Source organism: Anopheles gambiae, chromosome 2 (genome assembly GCF_943734735.2).
Source record: "Anopheles gambiae chromosome 2, idAnoGambNW_F1_1, whole genome shotgun sequence".
NCBI classification, from domain to species: Eukaryota; Metazoa; Arthropoda; class Insecta; order Diptera; family Culicidae; genus Anopheles; species Anopheles gambiae.
Window position 1 is genome coordinate 92,815,234 of NC_064601.1, and position 14,857 is coordinate 92,830,090.

The window sequence follows — 14,857 nt, forward strand, 5'->3', positions numbered from 1 at the left end:
TGGGGATGTGGAACCGAGTGAGAAGAATTTCTTTACCACGCTCAATTAACTTCTCGTCTGGCAACTCCACACAACTCCTCCAAGAAGCTCTCCGAAGTCTCAAAGATGTCTCTTTGTACACAACTAGTGAGAGCAAACGTTCGGAGCGGGATTGTTTATTAAGTAAGTCTTCATCTTCAACGGCATTAGTTCATTGGATGCACATTAATGATACGCTGTGTACCCTTGTCCCTACCAGGCACAAGTACATCGGAGCATAAAATCTATGTACCATGGTCTAATGCTGATGTACTTCATAACTGTGTTCATAAGCAGACACAGCCACCTATCGCTAATTTCATTATGTGATGGGAAGTCATTAATTTCTTCCCTCACCCGTGCATTTGCTGTATTTGCGTCCACGTGATGAGAGTGTTGATAGCTCGAATGAACTATTAGGGTGGTAGATTCCCAACAATTACCTCGATGTACTCTCGCTACTTGCTCTCTTTCTCTCTGCATCCAAACGTTGTTAACCAAGATATTTGATGGATTCGCGGTATAGCACCCGCGACACGTGTAGAGAACATCTGTAGATTACCTTTATAGTGACAAGCTGTATATGCAAGAGAGCACGACTAGTGAGACTGAGAAACACCTGGACGAGTTTTGTTTAGATGCAAAGTCCAAACAATTATCCAGAGTCACTCACTCGATGCAGTAGCTGCCAAGGGTTACGTTGACGGGGTGGCAGTATTCTCACGTTGTGTAATCGACAAGATCTCTGTACGGTTTGTGCTGTGTCGTGTGTCGGCATATGTTATGTTGTCATTTCCGGTACAGTACGTTTGTTTGGTCGCCGCTTTGCGAGCGAATGTCTCATTGTAATGGCTTTAATATTTCCGGAGACATGGGATCTTCTTGAGAAAGTTAATCTTACCAGAGTTTCATTCTCCAGGAATACTTGAGCTATTTTCGTACTTTGAGCCTTCAATTGCCCACTTAAGAATTCAATAAAACCTTAATGTAAACGCACGTTCCAACGTTTTTATCCATCTTTTCGTAGTTGTTCGGCATAAATGCTCGTATCCTCGATTAAATTCGTCTGAGACGAACACATTCCGGCATTTGGTTATGAACAAACTTCCTTCCGGTAGGGCAAACAGAAAAGCCACCCGGTAGCAGGAAACTGCTCCTCACGGTGAGTGTTCCAATTTCGTACCGCAAACGGAACTGTTTTCACGACTTCAGATCTCTTATGACATCGTACCGAACGACCGAAAGATTTGTCGTTTTTTGTCCGCCTTAAGTCCTGCGTGTCTTGATAAAACTTTGTTCGGCAAGTATTCTGCCGTACCGCAGGGGGCATCTCAGGCGAAACGAGCTCTATATCTACATAACGGTTAAAAGTTAAACAAACGTACAGCAAACGACAAAACTGTGCGAAACTAAACCGGTAGCACTGTGTGTCTCGGAGCCGGAGGGCATTTTAGAAGGTTGACTTTGCGCGCTGTGCGATGTCGTCTACCTTTTTGGTTCAGGCCGTGCTGCTTTAATTTCGCTCAGTTGAACCGGAAGAGTTGTTTACTAGCGGAGGCAACGACACTAGATGGAGTGAGGCAGTATTCTTCCAAGCTTTTTGTGGAACTGCATTGAATATGATGCAGTAGCGAAGCTTTTTTGCCATTACTACACCTAGCATCTTGATGATTCCTCTCTAAACCACCAACTCGACTTCGAGAGGGCAAAACGAATCACTTTATGTGGGTGAACGGCCAGAAGATGAGTTCTCGAGTAATTGTGCAACGTACCCGATGATGGCGACCGATATTCTGGGTAATGGTGATGAACCTGGAACTGTGTGTGTGTTTTTTTGCATTGCCTAACGATGTGATCTCCTCTTCTTTTGAATCTGATACATTTACGAAAGGAGTGGTGAAGCTACTAGGGGCAGGAAAATCGATAACCAGACGGCTGGAACGATAGCTTACAACGAATGGGCCTTCATTAGCCCCCTCCTGACGTCAGATTTGGACTTGACATACGTGAGGGTCGGCCACATGCTTGCGTTGCCCTCCAGCTCGGTCGTTCTCCTTTGGAACTGGTCGTCGAGGTTCACTAACAACCGAGCTGTGGCCTGGAGCTACGGCTGTTTGTTTAGCAAACCGTTGGGAGTGTCATCAGACACATGGGCCAGCTTTGGGCTGCTGCTGCTAGGCTTCCGCTTTTCCCATTTGTTTTTTTTCTGATGCTGCTGCTGCTGGTGAATTGAACGTTCCAGCACAATGGCGTACGGTGCGGATTTTATGCTTTCAATGGCGTCGCAGTCGATTCATTGCGGAGATGAATGGAGTACCGTTCGTTCCCTTGCATCTAGCCCTTCTCCTTCTTCTGCTACTCCTCCTCCATCTCCAGTGGAATGTTTTCAGATCATCGTACGATCCGCAACTAGAACAGGTGGCATATGTGTGTGTGTGTGTGCCGCTTTTGTGGGGATCGTATTTGCTCATGAAAAATTCAATCTCTCATGACGTTGTTTTGCTTTTGCCATTAAGGTCTCCTCTTTCTATCTCTCGCTCTGTGTGTGTGTACATTGTGACGTAAAAAAGTGGACAGGTCGGCATTCGGCTCGTCTGAAATTGAAATCCCAAACTATCTGACCAACCGCTGGGCTGAGCCCCGGGTCGTATTCGTCGTTCCTGGTAGGCGCGCACGTTTCGCCCGCTGTGTAGGCTCTCTCTAATAGGCCCCTGTCATTATTTTTAGATGAGAAACAGGCTGCTGCTGTACCGAGGCACTTGAACGTGAACCTCAGGTGTAATTGCAATCATCAGTCGGCTCGAACTTGGCTGTATTTCCTCGTCCTCCCCCTACGTCCACACACCGTCTGCACTAGTTCGTCGTAGTCGTCTGGGCAACCTAATTCTTTCTTCTCCGTGCGTGCTTTCGGGGACAACATTCGATATCTGGCTTTGGTTTTTGCAATTTGCACTGCCGGTGGCCTTGTACAGGCGCATTGAACCGGTACTCGGAATTCCAGCACGCGCTGATGTAGTAACACTTCTGATGATTCCCTCCATCGTCGTTGGGCATAATTGGGCATAAAGGGAGGGCGAAAACGGCCGAGGGAAAGCGCATATTTTGAAATGGAAATACTGAAGAAGAGAGAGAGAGAGAGAGATAGATAGAGAGATGGTCTCAAAGGTTCGCAGAATGGATGCTGTGCTATTATGGGTTGGTTTACCTCTGGGGTGGTACCGACCATTGAATCCTCTGACAGAAGCAACAAAAAGGAGGTCAATAATGTATGCTCATGAATATATGGGTAGCTTCAATGGTTGATAAGTTGAAATTGAAATGCATATTGATGATAGTGTAGAGCGCCATCGGTCGTACTCTCTGAGCCAAGTCCTGAGCTCTGGTACTGTCGTGCCGTGTACGTGCGAGAGATATGATATCGATGATACACCATTGCTCCAGTGTACGCACACACACAAACACACTCACAGCATCGAGAAATTCACATCAGTCCCGGAAGAGGTATGAACAATTGAGGAGAGAAACAGGCCGTTACCGATGGAAATGGAAAAGCCCAAAGCCTCGAACCAGCAGCGATCGAGAGGCAACAGCTTGCTGCGCGACCCAGTCAACAGGTTTTAAATGGCACGATTTGTGCTACTTATCGCCCTTGGCAGCTGCCGTTGCCAAACAGGCGTGGCTTTGATTATGAAAGCATAATACTAATGCTGCTAGTACTGGTAGTAGTAGTAGTGGTAGCAGTGCTTCACGAAAGTGAAGGCTTCGCTTGATTTATGATGCTGACGGACGTGGAGAAGTTGAACGATTTCTTTGGCGTGATTTATTTTGGGCCTGTTTTGCTGTGGAAGCTTGATGTACGTTTGATATTGGGATGATTAAAATTTTGAGGAGCTATTCGTGCATCACTAACATGTATCATCCTTCACAGAGCTTGATGAAGATTGAAGGGTTTAATGTGCTGTGCAATCGATCGAACATACCGAAAACTTTAATTTCAACCTTTGTTGGAAATTGAACGATACTCTATCGTCTTATTTTCACTTCCACATTCCATCAGAAGCGCAACCGACGCCGGGATTATGCCAAATAGGTGCAACTTTATCTCTCCCAGCTTCCTGCTCAATATCTAAAGAGCTGGTCACGCGTTTGGCCTTGAGTACCGTTAGAAATGCAGTGCCCTCAATGTGTGCAGACCTTGTTGCTGGCGGGGAATTTTCTTCCTCTCCAGAAAAGGCGACAAACATTAAAACGAGTTGGAGGTGCAAAAAAGCTGTGGAAAAGTAAAAGGATTTACCGGTCACTCCCATTTCTTGCAGCTCGGAGGGATTAGAGAAGGAAGCCGGATGGAGAAATACCTACTATTTATGCAGCACAAGTTTTGTGGCATTAAGCGCACGTGTCTTTGGTATGCAGAAAATTACGCGTACGTATTGTGAGTGTGAGCAGAAGAGTCTGTTATGCGTCCTTCGTTTCTTTACGCATCGCGATTGTAAGTAAACATTGTTGAAGAATATGAAATATAGCGCAATGGAAGTAAGACATTGAGCCGTTCGCATCAACAGTTAAGTGGCAAGATGGACCAGCAAGTGCAATCAATCATCCATTGGTCGGGATTTTGTTATCGTTTTGAATAATATGTAGGACCACTACGCAAATTATGGGTTCCAGATAGCAGGAAACGCCTCAGCTCGTCTTTCCAAATCAACTATTTTCCCCTAGCCAGCAAATACATCGAAATCAACGTCTATGGTTGACCTTAAGCGTTTGCTATTCAATTGTTTGTGCTGAAATTAACTCTTGGCGGGCTAATTATCGGTTACTTTGCGATGTGCATACAGCTTAATTCCATATCGATCGACCATTTGGTCACGTTTGCATGGTAGAGCTTGGCAAAGTACAGGGAACGTCCAAGAGGCGAATCCAATCGATAGCGAACGAGATGAAATCCATTTTAATTACGATAATGATCATTCTGCTTTGCGAAAGGTGACTTCTTGCGTGCGTTTCGGTTGGTCGTGTTCGTAAACGCCTTCTGGCAAACGTTCCGTTTCGTTACCAGAAATTATCGTATGGGAATAGTTCTCCCTTTTAGCTATCGTTAGGGAATAGCTGCTTCAACACGAAGCTAGAGAAACCATTTCGCAGACAGCTCATCGTTCGAACGCTGTGCCCTGGACAGCAACTGGACTTCGCTGTTAAGTGATGAGAGTAGCTAAATCGAACATGATATAATTAGGTGTCGAAAATGGGCATTCTGTGTTTGCTTAATGGACGTTTATCGGCATCGATAGGCTTTTAGTTACATTTATAGAGAGAGAGAGAGAGTAGATTTACTTCTCTAGCGTATTCTGTACTCTGTACGAATGCTACATTTTTTACACAGATTAAAAATTTTGTTGTCTGATGACTGACCGCTACTCACGAAAAAAAGTTCTTCTTGTTTCCAAGAACGATGACTCACAGAACTTCGCAAACACTTCTCATTCTAACAGGCTGTAAAGTTGCACCAATTCGTCACCCCATACCTTATACAGAGCAAGTAGTGCAGTCTTAAATTTCGTGTGTCGATTGATACAACCATCTTAGGAGAGCTTAAAATTAATGGAATAAATTACAGTTTGGTTCCGCTGACGGTTAGTTCTGCTTGCACGTTGTATAATGCTACACAACTACCATTTATAGTTGCAAGTAAACTACATCAAAGCTTGTTATTTTTTGCTGGAAAATGACAATGTAATTTTTCTAGAAATGAATGTTATATTTACAAGAGGGTTGTATTTCGTTTTTTTTTTTAATTTTCATAACGTGTGCCAACAGTGTGTGAGAATTAATTTTTGGATAAAGTTAATCCCCGGGACGTAACGAAAAAAAAAAAACTCCGAATCACAAAACGATTGATAGCGCGAACGAGATTAGCGGACAGTGTCATAAATATGCAATCGTTTGTGTGCGACGATGGGGGGGGGGGGGGGGACAAATGATGGGATCTAGCAGAAGGGGGACCAGTTATATTTCCGAACAAGATACATCTATATTTGCGGCCTGCAACGATACGGCGACCGTACGGTCGAAGTTAAGAAGAAATGGTCGTAAATCCATTTTGAGTCATTTGCATTATTCAGCAGCAAACAGTAGACGCTAGCGGCTATAAAGAGGGTCTATCAGGGAATTTTTGAGATAGGCTTCGTTGATGTGTGTGTGTGTATGTGACATAAACGCTGAAATGTAATGTTTAAATAATTTACTAACGAATTTTCTAACGAACATTGTTTTATTTGTCGTAAACATGCAAAATAAAAACACAAAAAGCGAATTGTAAGCGCAAAGGTCAAGATTGATCGTTTGTTGGAGGATCTATTACAAAAAATTGAGGTTTCAAATGAAAAAAAAAACAACTACAACGGCCAAAAATATGCCAAGGATGAAGAAAATTTCATTTCTTAATTTTTTTCCATGGTTAGTACACACATACAAGCCGTTTAATGTTGCGGCTTCTTTTATACAGCTCAACCACCCTTCTGGTGCGTGTGTTTTTCTTTGCTTTGTTCTCGTTCCGGGTGGCTTCTCGCGTGGCTGGCTACTGGCCCCGGCCGGAGGTCATGGTGAAACAGAATTTTCTCCATTTTCAAAACAAAGAAAAAGCGATCGGAGGAGGAGGCGTACGGCTCGGTTTGTAGAAGGTTTGTTGTAGCTTTGCGTCTAATTGCATCTTTTGAGGGTTGAGGGTTGAGAGTTGAGGGTTTTTTTAAAGCGCTTTACAAGAAGTTAAAGTTAGACACATCATGGCATCGCAGCTTATCGCATCTTGTACACTATCTTTTCGCGCTGTTGTGTGCCGCTGACGTAGAAGTTCCCATCTACATAATCTTGTCCCGCCGAAAGAACATGTCATGGTCAGTGGGCACGTGATGCGGAAAAATGGTGTGCACCTTGAAATGAAATACTCTCTTGAAAGGTAATCTACCAAACCAGTAAGGCTGATGATGAAGGTGGAAGGAGAAGCCACGTTGATGTTTGAAACGAATTCATTCCGCAAATAATATTGTTCAATCGCCGATTTCTTCAAATACTGCCCTATCTTAGTAGCGCAAATGTTTTTCTTTTATTATTATTCTACAAATTCGCCATATTTTGTACCCCCCCCCCCCCTTTTTGATTATTAATCGCCAAAAACATCGCCTCTTCGTGCGTTTACGTGCTGGCTGCTGCTGAATATTTGTGTGTGTGTCCATAACAATAAATAAATAAACAAGCGTGTGCGCTGCAAACACTTTAATGCGTAAATTGTGCCTCAAACACTTATCTCCGCTGGTTGCGGACAGGGAATGGGTAGTGGATGGTAAGGAGAACAAGTATAGAAAAGCACGGGGGGAAGGAATTGTGTTTCACGCTTCACCACGTGCGAAACACAACAGCAAAAGCTATCGAATTGGGGGAGAAAAATCAAACGAACCACTCGAAAGCAGAAGTGTATTCCCATGTTAAAAAGAGTTTAGTAGTTAGACGATCTGGTAGAAGGAAAAAAATGGGGAAAGAAAAAACGATAATAATGACTATCGTCGAAATAAATAGTGCAGATTAACGCTTACCACCACCCAACTGAATAGATCGTGAGTTTAATCGATGAAAAGCCTAGTTGATGACAGATGGGAAAATAAACTGGAGGGCGATAGAGAAAGCGAAGAATCATTAGACTCTTGGAGCTTAAAGAAGTTGTATTTGTGTTTGAAAGAAGCTGTAATTATTTGATTGAAATTTTATTGTACAAATTCAAACAAGAAGTCAATGCATTTGTGAACGGCAATATTTTAAATGTATTCTTATTTCTTTTTCACTAATCAAATATTTCTTATCAAATTTTCATTCCAGATGTTATGAAAGACAAACAAAACATATACACCACGAGAGAAACGGTTGGAACAGTTGTAAGGCAACGTCATAGAAGGATGTAAACTCTACGCAGCAGCAGCAGCAGCAGCATAAACGACTGGTTATTCTCGCCATAATAAAATGGATCATATATTTAAAATCAACTAAACAAGGCCCGGAACATCGCAGCGGAACGGTAGAAACGGAACCACGTGTTCCGTGTAAGCAAAGCATATCCGGTGTTAGCCGGCCTGTACGTGATTGATAAAGCACGGCCACGGACTTGGCAAGCTTGAATGGAGAAACACAGCAGCAGCAAGTAAAAGCAGTGTGCTTGCGTGAGTGTGTGTGTGTGTGTGTCAGTGTGAAGTGCTGCCCCACTAGAGATACCACTAGAACCCCCGGGGCCATTGTACCGGAGAAAACGAAACTGAGCTAAAGGGAGAAGAAGCTGTCGCTGCTGATTTATTTCCTGCGAGGTAAGTAGTATCCCCCCCCCCCCCCCGCGTTTGGGGTGGAAAGGGAAAAGTACCTTTTATTGGGGATGGTGTCATCGGCACCAACCTGCCCCTTCGGTTGAGGTTGCAGCACTGTACTCTCCACCAAACCCCTGCTATAAATCTGGACATAGCTTGTGTGAGTCGGTCGATGTGTCTCGGGTGCGCCGGACAAGATGACAAGAAGTTGTAATACAATGTAATTATGTCGTGGCTGCGGCTAGCCGTCGTCATACTCTGGTCGTGAGTTAGTGGCTAAAATTAAATGTGTCACAAGTTCTCGGTATGAAGTGTGTACGCGCGCGAAGGTGAGGACGTTCTATTGTACCCGGCCATGTAGGGCGTGTTTGTTTTTCTGATTAGGCAATAAAGCATGGTATGGGTATGAGTGAAGGTGGAGAAAATTTCTACAAAGGCAATAGAAAAGACGAAGCTTTTGTGTTGAGGATAGATAGTAGTTGTTGTGTTCTAGTCTTATTTACCGTTAAATTAAATTGTGCTTGTCATTGGAGACAAGAATCATCTTGTCTAGAGCTTATATTGAAGTCCACGCCTTTACAACTTCAATGACCCAATTACACTACTTGTATGTTGCTGTTCCATTTTTAGCCTCACAAAAAGGTGCAAAAATCCCCATTGAATATCTTGCTCGGTAAACGGATTTGCGATGTAAAACATGCCTTCCAACATGTGACACACTACGTAACCTTTCCGACACATTCCTGGCGCAAACATTGAACTCCCAGGCTACCGTTTCCACACTTTTGCTTCGATTGCACCATTCAGAGTTCCTTGAATGGTTTACCCCATTTTCTTTTGCGCCAAATGCAGTGAGCTGCAAAACTGGAACAGGTTTGCTTGAGCAGTGTTCCGATACCGCGTGTATTGGAAAGGTCAGGAGTGTTTGCCACCTAGCGGTCCGGTGGAATGTATCGAACGCTTGAACCACTGGGCGTCACTGGAAGCGAAAGCCTTTACTGCTTTAGTAGAACGAACCAACAGTAGACATGTGTGCTACAGAGTGGTGTGGTGTAGAGTTACCCAAATCATAACATATCGACCAACTAATGCGAGATGTGGTTCAGTGTTATGGGAAGGATACACTTACCCCAATCCCCTCCCGGTTAATGCATTGCCGCACCTTCACATCGCGCTAAGCGGCGGGTTCGGTTTCCAATGTCATCAACGGGATTTAGATTCTTTCGGTTTCGGGCTTGATTGTTCACCTGAGAATATGGGTGAGAACTAGCGTGTAAACAAACAACAATCGTAAGACGTAGGCTATTTTCTTGCGGCGGCTTGCACGATGATGTATCACGTATCAAACACAAACACATGCCGCATACGATTCATTTTTTCCAACGAACTTTTTAGATGTTTGTTGCGGGAGATGCGGGCGCTGGGGAAGCGAGCCAAGGCGGAAACCACCTCCACCACCACAGCAATCAGTCCTCGTCGTAGAAAGCGGAGTTGTAGATGAACTTATCGCATGACTCATTCGGTGCGACCTCCGTCGTTACCACGAACCCGTCGCTGTCGACGCAAAACAGTTGCCCGTTCTGGTCCTGGGAGTACTCGTAGTTCCCGTTGCCGCCGCAGGCCAGCGTGAACGGTATGCCCGCCTCCCGGTAGATGATCGTATCACGTGCACAATCTGGCGAGGCGAAAGATGAAATGATATTTGTGTGGACACCCATTGCCGCTTGCGCTACTTACAGCAGTTCACCGACGAGAGCATGCTGGAGCGTATCTGAAACGAGCCAATCTTCTTTCCGTCACGCCAAGTGCAGTAGACGCTGTAAAAAAAGGGGGTTTGGTGGAGGTGGGTGAGTAAGCAACCATGACCGTGAACCGTTTGGACAGAAAGGCGCGCACCGACAGTGCTGCCACACCACCAAAACCGTCCGCGTATCGGGTGAAAGTCATAAGTCACCTCAAGCACACAGCCAAAGTGCTCTTACGCGTCGAGGTGTGGTGCCACAAGTTTTTTTGCTGTTGTGACTGTGCCGGGCTTACTTACACTCCATTTTCCACCTTGTACCGGCCGTACGCGCCGTCGTAGTCGCACGGAATCTCGTTGAAGGTGACGCCAACGGTACCGCGCGCGTAAAACTTCTTCAGGATCAGCTTCTGCGCCTGGGCCGCACTTTCGCACTGGCGCAGGTACGACTCACCGTGCAGCGTGCTGTTATCTGTGCCAGAGGGAGCGCGCCGGAAGATCAGAGATGATGTTCGGGATCGGTAAATGCGCAAACATACTCACAGCAGGGCAGCAGCTCCCACAAGCTTTCGTGCACGACGGTCGTGCCCAGCTGGACACTGCCGGTCAGCTCGTCCGCACACCAGCACAGTCCCGAATCGCACTGCAGCTCCTCGTAGTTGCCGTTTTGCGTACAGTGCAGCGTGACATCGAACCGGCCCTCCTTCTCCAGCTTATCGCGGCGTCTGCTGCAGGCTGGCAAGAGAGAGTGGCAAGTGGCAATCTCAAACTTTTCATTTCCGTATACACTGACGCTGGTGTGTCCTTACCGCAAGTCATCCGCTCGGTGTTGCGGTACCAGTCCCAGCCGAAGATCCGTTTGCCGTCCTCGCTGTAGCAGAAGCAGCGACCGGACAGCCGATCTCCCCGGCACTGCTTGGCCGCGTACGTCCCGTCCAGGTTGCACTTCGGGATCCAGCCGACCAGATCCTTATCCAGATGCATCGTGTGCAGACAGGTGGCTGCGGAATGCAAACCGCAACTTCAACTAATGTCTTCAAAATCGTTTCCTGAAAGGACCCAACGGTAACTCACAGCGATCGTAGATACACTTGCGCCCAACACACTTCAGGCCGGGCGCACAGAGCCGGTCGGGAATGTTCAGGTTGCACACGGCCAGGTAGGTTCGACCGCCGCGGCAACCCGGACAGCAACCGTTGAGCGAACCGCCCGAGATCAGTATCTCGCCCTTGGCACAGTCCTCCTGCCGGATGGAGGAGATGCATCCGTAGGATGAATCACAGGTCGGTGGATCCACCGCAGTGGTGGCGGTGATGATGAAGCAGCAGCAGTACAAAATAAGCACCGGAATACGCGGGAACGTGAAGCAATGACCCATCGTGTTTGGTGGGGACTCGGGCGGAAGTTTCTTTCCTACTAAAAGAGGTGACAGTAACTACACGCTTGCCTAGCCTAACCGTCACTGGTAGGTGACTTCATATCAGTGTGATTTTTTTTGGGGAAAATTGACTTTCGATGTTAGTCACGATAAGATCTCACGACTCAGTGATATCGTTTCGAGAAGCGTACGCTTTCGTGGAGGGAAATCAGTAAACCATTTGCTGTGATCGATTGAAGATGATGGGCACGGTGGAGAATTCTCATCACCGTTCGCGACACTTATACTAAGCTTATACAGTTTATTTTCCTAATTCGATCACATCAGGCTTGCCCCGAAAATGTACTGCTCACAGTTGGTCTGTTCCGACACGTTCTCGGCCACCACGTACCCGTCCGGGTCGACGCAGAACAGCTCCCCGTTGCGGGACTGTAGCGGCACATAGTTCCCGTTGCCCTCGCAGGCCAGTGCCATTTCCCGGCCCGCCAGCATGAAAAGCTTTTCGTCGCGTGCGCAATCTGTGAACGGAAGGAGAAGAAAGACGCACGGTGGTAGTAAAGTGCGAAATAGCATGCGCTTTTAAATGAGCTCTGGTGCGGGAGGGCCAGGCTGGTTGGTTGAAACAATGTGTTGTCGGTTGTGTGTTGCCATCAATTTCCGTGCCATGGGGAGAGGGAGTGTGGCAAGCGGCCAAGCGGTTGTTGCGTGTGGAATGGTGTGTGGTTAGTCTCGTTAAGTAACCCACGTTAACGGGCAATTTGTTTCGCCGGGCATGATGAAAGCGAACTGCATCCTGTTGTGGCGGGTGTTGGGGTGGTGGTGGTGGTGGTGTGTGAATTGCTTGCTGTTGGCGCATTCTTGTGCCGTTTAGCTTTTGTTTGAAGCGAGCGCGCCTCAAAAAAGTCGTGAAAGCACTTGCGGTGTAGAGCAGATTGCATAGCGTTAGGCGCTTACAACGCAAAGCGTTTTAGAAAGCGTATCTAAGCGTTGCGCCTGAAGGGTATGCAATGTGATGTGTTTTTAAGTCGTGCTATTTCCACAGCAATGCCGAAAAGTATTTACTATGGAATGTCTGAGTTTTGACTGCGATAATTCAATTTGTATATCTAGAAACTATTAATACTTACTACAGTTCATCGCCGACAGTGTTCGGAGCGAAGTTTTATAAGGATTAAGCTTCGTCCCGTCATGCCACGTGCATGCAGCTCTGGGGGTGGTTTAAAAAATAAAGATCAAGTTTTGGAAATAATACTAAACCACTAAATTAAGCTCTGTCCATTCGGACCAACGTACTCTTGCCCCTCGATGATGTACCGACCATGGCTGCCATCGTACTCGCACAGTGTATCGGTGAACGTTACGTCCCTGTGCCCGCGGATGATGAATTGTTTGCGCTGAAGTATCTGCGAGAATGCAACACTTTCGCAACGCCTCAGATACTGTACGCCATGAAGTGTTTCGTTATCTGGAAGGGAACAGAGAGATAGACAGAGAGCGAGAGTGGAAAAAGTCAATTTCAAGCCCGTTGAATCATCCATCAAAATGGGGACTTTGGTTGTCTTGACACAGCTACTAACAGCACGGGAGCAAACTCCACAGCTCCTCCGGGACGGCCCGAGTTCCGGCGGTTTGCGTTCCAGTTTCCGAATCGGCACACCAACAGACACCCTGGTCGCACTGCAGCTGCTCGTAGTTGCCATCCGGTGTGCAGTGCAGCGTCACGTCAAACCTTCCTTCCGCTTCCAGGTCGGCGCGTCGTCGGCTGCAGGCTGCAAGGCCAAACACACGGCACACTATAGTTATCACACCACGTGACGCGATAGAGAGGCTTCCTTAGCCTCTAACACTAACCGCAGGTCATGCGCTGCGCCCGATTACGCCAGCTCCAGCCAAAGATGCGTTTGCCCTCGGCGGAATAGCAGAAGCAGCGGCCGTTGATTTGGTCGCCCCGGCATTGTTTGGGTGCGTACCGGCCCCGGCTATCGCACTGCGGAACCCACTGGATGCTATCGGGGACGTGATGCGTCGCTAAACAGTCGCCTGCCCAGACGGGGCGGTACGTGCGAGTGAAAGTAAAAAGTTAATAACGCTTCCACGTGCGTGTGAGTGTCTTTGTTTTTTAAACCACACTCTCACCCGTATTCAGCCGGCAAACACTACCAACACCACAGACTAGCCCGGGTGCACAGGTGGCCGGTGTTTCAGTTGCATCGGTGGTTGTTTCGGTCGTCGTACTAGTGCCGCACGGTGTCCCAAGGGCAAGACCTCGAACACAGCCCGGACAACAGCCACCGAGGACGGCCGTCGGTGACCAGAACTCGTCCGGACTGGGACAGGAAGTGATCGCGGGAAACGAGAAACATCCGAGTGTACTGGCACAGTTGGGCACTTTCTGCGCTGAGATGATAGGTCCTATCAGCACTAAAGTTGCTACAAAAGCTTGAAATGTCCACGACTTGATTCTTGCTGGTGTCATCATTGGATTGTGTCTCGCCCAGAACTGAATCCATCGATCGGTCTGAACCGTTCCATAGTGTCTTTAGCCCTCTTGAGAACACGCTATATCTGGTTTATGATGAGGATTGGCCTGTGAAGTGCCTAACCTAACCAGTGTTTGTTTTGGTGCAGTCGCTGCCTTCGCTGCCCTGTGTTGTGAGAAGGCTAGTGGTAGTGTTTTTTACCCACCCGGTGTACTTATCACGGCAGTGTCCGACAGCTTCGTGTTTTGGACTAAACAAGACTTCCGAACTGCTACGACGGAGCCCTCGGCACCACCACCTCTCGTGACGGTGTTATCAGTTGCGCCTTGATGTTTGTGTGTCTGATCAGTGTGGCCGGTCGCGCAAAACACAACACACAGTCGCATTCGGTTGTTTGGACGTTCTAATGTATTACGCGCGGGGCTGATTAGTTGTTTCACCGGCAGCGGTTGAATCGGAAGTGTTCCAATTTTTGTGAAGTAACAAGTGAATGTAAAGACTTACAAACGGAGAAATTAAAGACGCAGAAGAGAAGGAGTAATTTAGTTTTCCAATTGAGATTTCATCTGATTCTTATCAAAATGGATGTGAGTATTGTGTTACTTTTACGAAGAATTGGAGGAATTAGACAACATTTATTGAACGCTATCAGTTCCCTTGAGTCGTAATAGATTTCTCATTGATTTGGAAGGCTTTAGGGATATTCGTTTCCTCCAACATTCTACGATTTATCGAACCCGGAAAAAGGCTTTACCAATAGAAATTAAAACCACTTCCCCCGGACGATATCTATGTAAGCTGCACCTGTGATTGGAATGTGCTACAAATCTCGCTCGTAACCGAGTGTTCCCCCTTCTGCGTGTGTTTATGACATCACAGTACAGGCACAGGCCCG

General features: G+C 46.8%; 3 protein-coding genes across 14 annotated transcripts in view; 1 reads left to right on the plus strand and 2 right to left on the minus strand.

The window, feature by feature from the left end:
* The window catches only part of LOC5666976 (uncharacterized), a 56,362-nt gene extending 42,401 nt beyond the window's left edge, over positions 1 to 13,961 (minus strand). Inside the window, exons 1-6 of one of the 2 annotated variants that reach the window (XM_001688705.2) lie at positions 13,619 to 13,961; positions 13,334 to 13,522; positions 13,060 to 13,251; positions 12,776 to 12,947; positions 12,610 to 12,689; positions 11,764 to 12,000 (exon numbers count right to left, since the gene is read on the minus strand). In XM_001688705.2, coding sequence (XP_001688757.2) covers positions 11,801 to 12,000; positions 12,610 to 12,689; positions 12,776 to 12,947; positions 13,060 to 13,251; positions 13,334 to 13,522; positions 13,619 to 13,961 — 1,176 coding nt within the window. In that variant the 3' untranslated portion in view covers positions 11,764 to 11,800. Of the gene's footprint in view, positions 1 to 11,763; positions 12,001 to 12,609; positions 12,690 to 12,775; positions 12,948 to 13,059; positions 13,252 to 13,333; positions 13,523 to 13,618 lie in introns of those variants that run through there. The other variant, XM_061645349.1, reaches the window with a different exon arrangement.
* The window catches only part of LOC1276612 (neurabin-1), a 60,936-nt gene that overhangs the window by 22,622 nt on the left and 23,457 nt on the right, over positions 1 to 14,857 (plus strand). For 9 of the 11 annotated variants that reach the window (XM_061645326.1, XM_061645335.1, XM_061645336.1 and 6 more), the window contains one exon: positions 7,888 to 8,366. The gene's annotated coding sequence lies outside the window, so the exon portion shown is untranslated. Of the gene's footprint in view, positions 1 to 7,887; positions 8,367 to 14,355; positions 14,550 to 14,857 lie in introns of those variants that run through there. The other 2 variants (XM_061645328.1, XM_061645334.1) reach the window with 1 other exon arrangement.
* LOC5666977 (uncharacterized) lies at positions 9,667 to 11,522 on the minus strand. Its single transcript, XM_001688704.2, has 6 exons — positions 11,179 to 11,522; positions 10,914 to 11,105; positions 10,648 to 10,839; positions 10,405 to 10,576; positions 10,101 to 10,180; positions 9,667 to 10,038 (listed from the first exon to the last, which is right to left on the minus strand). Exons 1-6 carry the CDS (start codon positions 11,480 to 11,482, stop codon positions 9,830 to 9,832), a joined length of 1,149 nt encoding a protein of 382 aa, XP_001688756.2. The 5' UTR covers positions 11,483 to 11,522; the 3' UTR covers positions 9,667 to 9,829.

Coding starts and splice junctions, on each gene's coding strand:
- LOC5666977 (XM_001688704.2), bottom strand. CDS start 11,482: ATGGGTCATTGCTTCACGTTCCCGCGTATTCCGGTGCTTATTTTGTAC. Junction 11,106..11,178: donor CAAGTGTATCTACGATCGCT/GTGAGTTACCGT, acceptor TGCATTCCGCAG/CCACCTGTCTGCACACGATG. Junction 10,840..10,913: donor CACCGAGCGGATGACTTGCG/GTAAGGACACAC, acceptor CTCTCTTGCCAG/CCTGCAGCAGACGCCGCGAT.